This window comes from Numenius arquata, chromosome 3, assembly GCF_964106895.1.
Source record: "Numenius arquata chromosome 3, bNumArq3.hap1.1, whole genome shotgun sequence".
NCBI classification, from domain to species: domain Eukaryota; kingdom Metazoa; phylum Chordata; class Aves; order Charadriiformes; family Scolopacidae; genus Numenius; species Numenius arquata.
Window position 1 is genome coordinate 29,632,963 of NC_133578.1, and position 11,545 is coordinate 29,644,507.

Sequence of the window (11,545 nt, forward strand, 5' to 3'; positions counted from 1 at the left end):
ACTAAAAAACCAGTTGATTATTAAGTTAAGCTCATTAAGACAGGTAGCTTCTCCCACCCCGCAACACTCTCCAATAATCAAACCAAAACCATAAAAGCATGAATACTCAACAGATCAGCACACACATTAAACAGAATTGTTTGTCCTAAAAGCTGATCTCAGATGTTGCAGATTTCCACAAATGGGAGGTTCCCATGAGCTACACTAAAAACAACCCCCAAACTTGTTACACATTTCTAATGTGTATCAGGAATGTAATATTAGAAATACTAGATGCATGTTAGAAAATGCACAATAGAAGCACGTACTAGAAATGAAATCTGATGCAGACAGCTGGGCCTTTCTGTCCCCAGAAAGTTATCATTCTCAGGATTTCTCCCACTATAGCTGCTACGTAACAAGTTTCACAATTTTAGTGTGACAGACAATTGTCACAGTGATCTGCAATAAGAGTCTGTACTTTTATATATATAGATATCAATACAGGAAAGACATGGACCTGTTAGAGTGGGTCCAGAGAAAAATGATCAGAGGGCTGGAGTACCTCTTCTATGAAGACAGGCCAATAGAGTTGGGGTTGTTCAGCTTGGAGAAGAAAAGGCTCCAGGGAGACCTTATTGCAGCCTTTCAGTACTTAAAGAGAGCTTGTAAGAAATAAACTTATTTAGTAGGGCCTGTTGCAATAATACAAGGAGTAATGGTTTTATACTAAATAAAAGGAAAAATTTTACAATGAGGGTGGTAAAGCACTGGAATATGTTGACCAAAGAGGTGGAAGATGCCCCATCCCTGGAAATGTTCAAGATTAGGTTGGATGGGGCTCTGAGCAACCAGATCTAGTTGAAGATGTCCCTACTCATTGCAGGGTGGGGGTTGGACTAGATGACCTTTAAGGGTCCCTTCAACCCAACCTATTCTATGTTTCTATATGCATGTATGCATGTTGTACAATACACCTGCTATGCTCTGGCTTTGCCATACCCTCTTTTCAGAACTGTTCTGCGTTTTAGATGGCAAAACACTCCTGTTCAGTGGATGATTTTGCAACTTACCATTAATTCTTCAGAACACACTTTCAACAAATAGTCTGCTGTCCACAGAGCCCTGGGAGTTTGCAGACTATTTTAAAGGGCTTATAAAATTTTGAGGAAAATAAAATTTTGAGGAAAGCAAGACTGCCTAAAGGCTTAAAATCTCTGTAAAAAGGAATGGATTTTTACTGAAAATGGTTAGGCATCTGTAAATCAAGAAAGGCCAAAAACTTCCAATATGAAGAAGTTCCAGATAAGAGAGTTCATTATATGAATTTGAGGATGACTAACAAATTTTAACAAATTTTAACACAATTCTCTGCACAGAGCAATGCAGCTCCACTAGTTTTTACATTTATATGTGCAAGAAAGCATACACAGATCTTTAAAGAGCAAAGAAAGAGTTGGCAACATCTGAAGTGCTTCCTTTATAATGTAAGGTACCAGAGCTTTGCTCCTCCATCTAACAGAAGTTTTTCAGCTTATTTTGGTTTTGTTACATTTCAGTGACACAATGGACCCTGGGAGCAGAGGAAGAATTCACTGCAACATGAGACTCACCTGCTCTCTGCTAATCATGGGAGCGTTCTGTGTGACACCTTCCCTCTGCCATAGCCAAATTGATCCACTAGCTCTTGGGAGAGCAGACCCCCAGTGTTGGGAATCCTCCTCAGCTGTCTTACTGGAGATGAGGAAGCCTCGTATTTCTGACTCTGTCAGTGGCTTTTGGGACTTCATGATCTTCCTGAAATCATCAGAGAACTTGAAACATGGGGCTCTGTTTTGGGACCTGGCTCAGCTCTTCTGGGATATCTATGTGGACTGTGTGCTCTCCAGAACCCATGGCCTAGGGAGAAGGCAGCTAGCAGAAGCTGAACAGAAGATCTCTACTTTACATTCTCAGTTCACAGGGAAAAACCAAGGTTACTACTCCTTTAATACACGTCTCATGGGCAATGACTAGAGTCTAGTAGGAAAGAAAAGAGATACAGGTGCTTATTATGTTATGTGGTAATAGTATAGAAACAGGGGACAGTTCTGCATAACTGCCCCCCACTCCCCAATCCAGTATGGAGCTATGCTTATGTTCAAAGTGATCTCAGTAAAAATTTGATCTCCAAATAACCTGAAGTCTAATGCCAGCTTTTAAATTTCAGTTTGGTGGGGGAGGAGAGACAGCAGAAAGTGAAATATAGGAGGATTCAAACCAAGAAGGCAGCTCAGCATCTGAACATTCTAATATATTCTTCCATGCCAGCATTTTTACCACCATTGTGCCATGGACAGGCTCGTTCTGAATTCCTCATTCTGAGAGGTGTGTCACCCCAGAAATGTGTCACACTGGTGCTGCTGGGGAGAGTGGCAGTCTTTCCTCAGAAGAGTAAGGATACTTTTACTTGCCATCTAGTTGTTAACCACCAGATATTTCCTATTTCCATACTAGTAACTTTGCCCAACACACAATGGAAAGAGACATAGAGCTCAGATGCACACAGGCTTTCGGACACAGCTACAACTTCAGGAGGAAGAACACTACCCTATGACACTAAACGATTCAATTCCCAGTGTCCAGGTTCCCAGCCCCAGAGCAGAATCCCCAGACTTAGAGTAAGTGTCTCCATACGTGGTGAGAGTTGGCACCTCACAGCAGGATTTGCAAAAGGTTGCATGTCACTTAGCCTCCCCATCCCCGGCATAGCTTTTCCTGAATCTCAGTCCCTTCCAAGGCTTTGGTTCTGATCCTGCTACCAACAGATTCATCCTTCCCTTGAAAACATCCACTTTCAGAAAGGGGCAGGTGCTACAATTTGATGGAGGGCTGCCATCACCAATAGTGTAGCACATCAGGCCTACAGGGGGAAGGCAGAACTGCCTTTCTACTTGAATAGATTCAGACCCTTATCTTCACTTTCTACATCAGGGTCTCAGTTATTAAGCTGTTTAGGGGGGGAATATCCATGGAATAACAAAGAACCTCTCCGGACAGCGACCCATTAGAGTGCCTCTAAAAAGGGACTTGAACTTGGTATTCTTCCACCCTAGGGCCACTATACCACTGGACAGTCCAGCTCTTGCCCACAAACATTAAAACCTTTTGCGTATTGGAAGACAGGATTTGAGATCGGAAGGACTGAGAGGTCCTTTCCCCCATTATTTACAGAGAGTATCCTAGCCATTAAGCCAGGATAAAGTTGTGTTTGAATTGATCCCCTTGGACTGAACAACTCCTCACCCACACAGGGCCAGTTTCTAAGCTCTGAGCCAAACAACCACTATCTGCATTTTAAAAGAAAGGAGTGTATCCTACCCTGCTCTGCAAAGAATCTGAGCTATCACATAGCTCTGAGAAGATAAAATCTCTACTGTGTTGAGATACACAGATGGCAGGCGACACAGACCTCCTTCTGGTTCCCAGGTGGACTTAGACATCACAAAGGAAACAAGTTGCTCGGTCCTCACTGAACTGGTGCTCTTTTGGGTGCAAACAGAACACAGCTTTAGACACAAGGCATCAGTACTATCAAAAACTGAGGCACCTGCCAGGCTAAAGCACAAGACGAATTTTAGTCTTCAGTATTGCAGCTTTGAATATCACTGTCTGATTATCCCCTTAGCCTTTTGTTTACATTTGGCTCTTCATGTCTATATCACACTGATTTTCCTAAACAAAGAGCTTTTGTTCCAGTCAAGATTAAGAGTAACAATCTGATGTATTTTGAAGAATCAAATTATGGGTTTTGTGATTAATAGTGACTTTTGTTTACTCCTATACAGACAGAATTTAAGCACTACTAGGTATTTACACTTTAAGACAAACAAGAACTCCTATCCTTCTCTATTCTTTTACCTCTTTGTTTTCTGAGTTATAAGCAGTTAATCTGGTTTCTCTGTACAATTGATTAACATCAGTCAGTAGCAGGCAGCTTATAACAGCCTAATTTTTTTTTTTTTTTTTTTTTTTGAGGAGCTATCTAACCTCTCCTCCAAGTCTTCCAGTTTCTTAACAAAGCCAACTGTTTTAATCTTTGTAACCCTTGGCCCTGCTGCCTTGTTTTGTCAGGGAAAGCAAAAATCAATTGTTAATAATAGCAGATAGAAATCACACCGTAGCAAATGATGAGGACTAGAATTACTGCTTCTTATGCGTAAAGAGACGTATGAGCCTGTTTTCTTAGCCCAAAGAGCAGCACTAACAGCATTTAAATGACCTTGTGTACTTCACATGGGCAGGTATGAATAGCTTTCAGTAGGCTTGTTCTAGAAGTTAAACAATAAAGCAAGATATTTTTTTTTGCTTTATACTGTTACTTTTGCAGCTGTTAATAACATCTTTATTGCTCATACTGAAGTTTTCCCATCTTATTATTCTTAAATATTCACAATTTCAGTTAATTTTTTTAATTGCAAACAGAACGATAAATCAGAAGCAATCTGTAAGCTGCATTCACTGTAGTTCCTTAAACATATCATTGAATTGGAGAAGCAAGACAGAGATTGGCACAGAAATGCTGATGTTAAGGTATTATTATTCTGGAGTCAGATATCAGAACTAAAGGATAAATCCCATGAGGTCATCATGAAAATTGGGAATCAGGAACTGAGCTTTCCTAAAAAAATAAACCAGAAAAGCCCTTCAAGCCAAAAAAGCTAGTGAAGTCCTTGGTAAAAGCTTTTCAGTAGTACTGAACAGAACTACTTCATCACATCTTTGAAGCACTTCCACAGTTCCCCATGCTTTGGCCTCCTGGGAAACAAGTCTATCTGAGTGTACATCAACACAGTGGTACAAGTAGCCCAGGTCCAGAGCCACAGGTTCAAACACTGTTTTCTGAACTGATCTAGTCCTGCCAGGTTCCTGATTGTAGTTACTAATGAGTCTGAAAATACTCTTTTAACTCTACATAATCCATGAAACACAACAAAATCAGAACAGCTATATATGAATTCTCTAACAAACTGCCTCCAGCCAGCTAACATCCTACTTAATCCAGCAGCATTTCAACTTCCCTAGATATCTTGCAGAAGTGTTAGTCAGCTTTAAACTGAGACAAGTAAGGAGAATCCTTTAGAGTTAACCTGGCCAAGGTATCTTTAGTAACTCATCCCTTTCCCCTAAGAAAACCCAAACACTATGAAAAAGCAGGCTTCATAAAAACATTTCCAATACATTACAACACTGGAATTAGATGCAACAACTCTCGATAAGCCAAAATAAGACTTAAGAACCACAAGGAAAACATAGCTTTTGTACTTACAGCAACTCTTCCTGAAGAACAGCTGTACAAAAATATCCCCCTCAAGAAGCTATGTAACACTTCACCAGTATAAACATTTGAATAATACAAACACAAAAGCCTCCCTACCTCTCCCTACCTCACTCAGCAGTCCCCCTGCTACCTTGCCACTCAGAGTGGCCACAGCTGTGCCCACTTTCCTCACAAGTGCAGGTAATTGGGCCCAGATCAGCACTTGCACCTGGCCCAAGACAGACACAACAGTTGCTGTCCCAACTCTGCTGGGCTGCAAAGTGCCATAAGGGTAGTGGGGCAAAGGTTGCCGCATTATGCATTTGAGGTCTGGTAAATAAACAGACACTGTGTAAACCGGTTACTTTTTCAGAAGACAAATGCATCTAAAAGAAATAAGGCAAATCTACTGGCTTTTGGAGATCATTGCAAAGAAAATGCCACATAGTTCCTCAAGGAAATAACAAATGTGCTACTAATAGCGTGAGAGAGCTCATCCACTGTGCAAGGAGGTTGATGACAAGCCTGTGAGTCAGTAAGACTGTGAGCAGACTTGAGTGCTTTGACTCTGCTTATTACAAGTTAAAGAGTTTTATAGGAAGACTGAAGGAAAAGGCCCATGACGGGGGAAAAGATCAAAGCATCTTGTTACTGAAAGGCAACTTGCAAATGGAGGAATATGGCTACTGCCAAAACAAGAGGGTTGGGGGCAATGCTGATAAGGTGGGGACCAGTAGCAGCTAAAGACGGAGCAAACATGGATGTAGGAAACTGAGTATTCAGCTGCTCTTGCTGTTTGGAAATTGATTACTTATATGCATTTTCATGTCACTTTTCAGGGATATTTTCTCATATTCAGAGGTCACCAGTTCTGAAGAAGAAAAATTTGTTTGAAGATTTAAATATCCACATGCATAAGAGTAGATCTACATTACTTGGAAGAATCATTGAAGAACTAGGGAAAAAGAGGAAATGACACATGTAGTCCAAGATCTTGATTTGAAGATATTTTTTAACTACTTCTCTTTAATTTTTGCATTTTATTCTTCATTGATGTTAATTTACATTGTGGAAGGTCTATAACTATGAGCACTGTATCTCTGATTAACTTAGACTTGTTTTTTTAATTACCTATGAATTCAAGTCTCCTTAATAAACTGCATGATTTATAAGCAGTTGCCTACTTTAATCTGGGTGTATGTGTTGCTGGCCACTAAACCAAACAATAGATGTTCTCTTCTCTCCCCTTCAGAGAAGGGAGAGCATCTCCCTTCAGAGGAGAGAAAATGAGAGAGAGTGCATCGTATGAGTTGAAAAGAAACTAAACTACTTTAATGAAAGATATATGATATATACAAACCCAGTATCAAGCTCCCAGGATGATGACTGCATCACCAGCAGGCACTGGGAAAGTCCCAGACTGGACTCAGAGATGGATGGGAGCTGAACTCAGGAACTGGATTCAGGAACGCACGGATTGAGATCAATGGCACATGAACAGAGTCCTCCTTGGATGCTGGCCATTAAAAAAAGAGACTGACCACTTCGATCCCTCAGCTTTTATAATGAGCAGATGGGATAGAATACCCCGTTGGCTGGTTTTGGGTCACCTGTCCTGTCCACAGGTGTGACCCCTCTACTCTCTCCTTCCAACCCTCCAAAGGGCATACAACAAAGTGAGCTGACCTCGGTTGTTATAGCAAGAAGTATAAGCAGGAGCCTCTCTGCATACCATTCCTTGGCATAAATTATAAACAATCATGTTTTATCACTCTGGAAGCAGACACTGTCTTAAAAATATGCCATTATTTTCAGAGAGTAATTAGTTAGAAGAGGCTTAGCTGCAAAGTAAAATTACTGAAAATGAAATTGGTTCTGTTTTACCTCAAACTAGGACAGTATCAGGCTTTTTGTGCATGTGGCCTATTCAAACTTTTTCCTGGCTTGGCACCCAAAAGACAACAATGGATCCTTCAATAAGACATAGAGAAGCAGAGCAGGAAGTTGCCATAAACCTCCACTGGCTCCAAGACAGGATTAGAGTTGAGATAGTGATGCATATGCATTCATATATTGTACTGTTGTATGCATAGCTTTGTACACTTGTACAAAGCAACCACTGCTGAAAGACATCAACCTACTACAGAAAAATAGTACCTATTTTTATACTAAAAATACCTTCAAAAATTGTTTCCAGTTTTCCAGCAAAAGTAAAAGGGTTAACAGGTTTTCTGTTTCTAACAGCTCCTCTGTTTGCTTTCACATCACAGAATTCTGTGATTCTGAGATTCTGTGATATTTTTATGGTATTTTATTTATAAAAAATGCCACTTAAAATGTTACACATTCTCACTTGAAGTGCTTAATTAAAAGAATTCTCATACATAACTTGAATATGCATCTTTTTTAGTTTGTTCCTTGTGGACAAATCAGTCTCCTATGACTGTTACTGATAATGCTAAAATAGGCAATTTGATATTAAACTAATGCAACATAACTTTGGGCAGGTAACATTTGATGCTCTTGATGAAATGAAATATTTCCATTGTCTGGCTGGTTGAATGAAACTATAACATTCAGCTTTCCAGGGCGACTACATTTAGTTGCTCATTCAAAGTTTCTTTCCTTGTGCACGTGGCAATACTTGGTTGCTTTTTTTTTTTCCCCAAATGACCAAATAAAAACTCATTTCCTGGGTGTTCATCAACTTGCAGAAATAGGTTCAAGTAGCAAAATGTGTAAATGAAGTCTTAAAATGGGCCTGAGCAAAATAAAGCTTAAACATAATCCCATTGGGTGAAATCCTGATCTTACTGGAAGCAGACAAAAAGCTGTAAGAGGGCTATCAGCTTTAATGGCACTAAATTTGTGCTTAAAGTTACTCATGCAACAAAGGAACACTAAAGCAGGATGAGGACAGGAACATGACTTAGTGTACTCAGCATCATGCCCCCAGCTGCCTCTGCCTGCAGCCACAGCCTGTGAGAGTGCCCTGCCACAGCGTGGGAGGCGGGGGGAGACAAGACCCTTGCTTGTCTCCAGCAGATACAACATATCTGCTCATTCCTGTACTGCTGTTGTAATTATCTAAATTAAAGTATCTGAAAGCCCCATTGTGCACAGCTTTGTGTTTACATAAGAGACAGTCTTCACTCATGGTCCCTGCAGACTGGCAACAAGAAAAGCTTCTATAGTTATGTCAGTGATAAAAGGAAGACTAGGGAAAATTTCCAGAAGGAAATGGGAAACCTGGCCACCCAGCATATGGAGAAGGCTGAGGTGCTCAATGACTTTTTTGCCTTGGTCTCCACCAGCAGCTGCTCCAGCCACACTCCCAAGTCGCAGAAGGCAAAGGCAGGGACTAGGAGGAGGTTCAAGACCATCTGAAGAACCTGAAGGTGCACAAGTCCATGGGACCTGATGAGATTCACTCATGGGTCCTGAGTGAACTGGTGGATGAACTTGCTAAACCACTATCCATCATATTTAAGCAGCTGTGGCAGTCAGTCTGGTGAAGTTCACACCAACTGGAAAAAGGGAAACATAACCTCCATTTTTAAAAAGGGAAAAAAGGAAGACCCAGGGAACTACTGGCCATTGTCTCACCTCTGTGCTTGGCAAGATCATAGAGCAGATTCTCCTGGAAACTGTACTAAGGCACATGGAAAATAAGGTGATCGATGACAGCCAACATGGCTTCACTAAAGGCAAATCATGCCTGACAAATTTGGTGGCCTTCAACAATGGTGTTACAGCGTTGGTGGATGAGGAAAGAGCAACAGACATCATCTACCTCGACTTGTGCAAAGCATTTGACACTGTCCCACACACCATCCTTGTCTCTAAATTGGAGCGACACAGATTTGATGCATGGACCACTTGGTGGATAAGGAATTGGCTGGACGGTTGCCCTCAAAATGTTGTGGCCAATGGCTTGATGTCCAAGTGGAGACAAGTGATGAGTGGTGTTTCTCAAGGGTCAGTACTGGGACTGGTGCTGTTTAACATCTTTGTTGGTGACACAGACAGTGGGATAGAGTGGACTCTCAGTAAGTTTGCTGACAACACCAAGCTGTGTGGAGTGGTCAACACACTGGAGGGAAGGGACGCCATCCAGAGGGACCTGGACAGGCTTGAGAGGTGAGCCCATGCCAACCCCATGAAGTTCAACAAGGCCAAGTGCAAGGTCCTGCACGTGGGTCGGGAGAACCACTAGCACAAATACAGGCTGGGCAGAGAATGGATTGAGAGCAGCCCTGAGGAGGACTTGGGGGTACTGGTGGGTGAAAAGCTGGATGTGAGCAGACAATGTGCACTGGCAGCCCAGAAAGCCAACTGCATCATGGGCTGCATCAAAGGAAGCGTGGCCAGCAGTTCTTAAGCACTACACTTTTCATTGGCCTTTTCAGTCACATCAGCCTAAACCCTGTTTGATTATACATGAAAGAAAGGTTCAGAATATGTAATTTACCTGACATTTCTCCCAAAGCTTCCAAAATATTTTGCTTTCATCCAAACCAAATTTATTTTCGTAGTAATCACAGAAAAATTCCTGTAAAGACTAGGAGGATTTTCTCTCTTGGAAAGCTGAAAATCCAGTTGGAAATCACTGGAAATCCAGTGATTCAACCAAAATTCTTAAAAGTATGCAAATCTTCTTGAACTGTGACTGGTTTTGAGCTCACATGGACATACTCATTCACTATTTCTCATGCACCTCCGGCAGAACAGTGATAGTAAGCAGCTGAATCTATAATCCTTCTCTCTGAAGTGGTACTGAATAATTTCCATTTCTCAGATCTTTAAAATACTTCTGTGCATTATCACAAAAAACATTTTTTCCTTGTTGCTGTCATCAACAAGAGATACAGTACAATTCCAAGGAAGTAACTTGACCATAGCATATCAACAACTAACGAGAGAGAAATGGGCAATCATTTGCATTGCTGAGGAATCACACTTGATATATTTGCCATTAGTTCATGTTGTCATTTAGCAAATAGTTAATGATCCAAAGAAGTACAACATCTGATAATAACATGCAAATCATTAACATGCCATAGCTTAACCCATTATCTCAACCTTCAGAACTGCTTTCACTAAAACAATATGCATTTGATCACACTATCATCACAGACTATATCAATGTATCTCACTGAGTTGCACTGCTGTAAGAAACAGGTAGGAAACAAGCAATGAAAGGCAAGCAGTGAGCATCTATTACTTTTCTTCTATGAATGATCTAAATTCTTGCTAAGGCCTTCACTTACCCATCATTACAAGAAATGAAGCTAGACTGTAGTACAAATGGATTAAATTAGTATGCAGTCTTTCTTTGGTGTGATATCTTCCTTTCTCTTCAAACCCCAGCCTGTTTCCCTGCTGATGTCTAATAGATGGCTTTGTAATCAACTTCAGGAAGTACAACCTGCTACCTACAGCCAGTCATCTATCTGTTTACAAACTTCTGTGCAGCTTGTATGTTTACTCATGTGCATATATATGCCTGTATGTATGTGTGTACAGGTTTGACAAGAATTTTTAATACTCTGGAAGGTTTAGGTATGTTCCATCAAATACAAAAGTATTTGCTAGTAAGCAAGGAAAAAATTACTTTTCTCACATTTTAGATGCTGCAGGTAAAATTAAATTTTTATTAACCATTCTATACTAAACATTACATTCTTATTAACCATTCTATACTAATATACAAGTTAATCAATAATGGAATGGCTCTTCTAAAGCAATGAAATCCCTTTAAATGTTCAAAGCATCTTTTCCTTTAAATATGAATTCAGTTCTTTGGAAAAATATGAATATCATAGACTAATAGAGTATTGATAAGTCTGACAGTTAAGAACTTTTTCCTTCCTTTAGTCTAAGAAACAATGATATGACAGAAAACACATCACTGAAACCTGTTGACTCAAGCCAACTCTCATATCAAAAATAAATGTTCCTCAAACACAAGCCATTACATACTACATAGCAGTAAGAAGAGAGGACGGGGCAGGACAGTAGTGAAAGCCAGTGTAACATCAATGAAGACATGTTGATTTTTATCAGCTGGGCCAACATCTACTGCACAGGAGCTGAAAACCACCAATAAAAAAGGTACATTGTTCACTAACACTATTTATGGTTCCTGGTGAAGCCAGTAAATGCAGAAATCTGTTATGCTGGGTTATTACACTAGAACATCTGAGACACTAAAGAGTCTGACGTGGCATCAATTACCTTCAATAGGTCAGTGAAGCTGTAAGGTGA

General features: G+C 40.5%; 1 protein-coding gene across 1 annotated transcript; it reads left to right on the forward strand.

Annotated features, from left to right (window-relative positions):
* Window positions 1-1,545: 1,545 nt before the first annotated feature.
* Window positions 1,546-6,254, forward strand: FAM237A (family with sequence similarity 237 member A). The gene is made up of 2 exons (XM_074145724.1): window positions 1,546-1,954; window positions 6,118-6,254. The coding sequence occupies exons 1-2, from the start codon at window positions 1,546-1,548 to the stop codon at window positions 6,252-6,254; spliced, it is 546 nt and encodes a 181-aa protein (XP_074001825.1).
* Window positions 6,255-11,545: the final 5,291 nt, after the last annotated feature.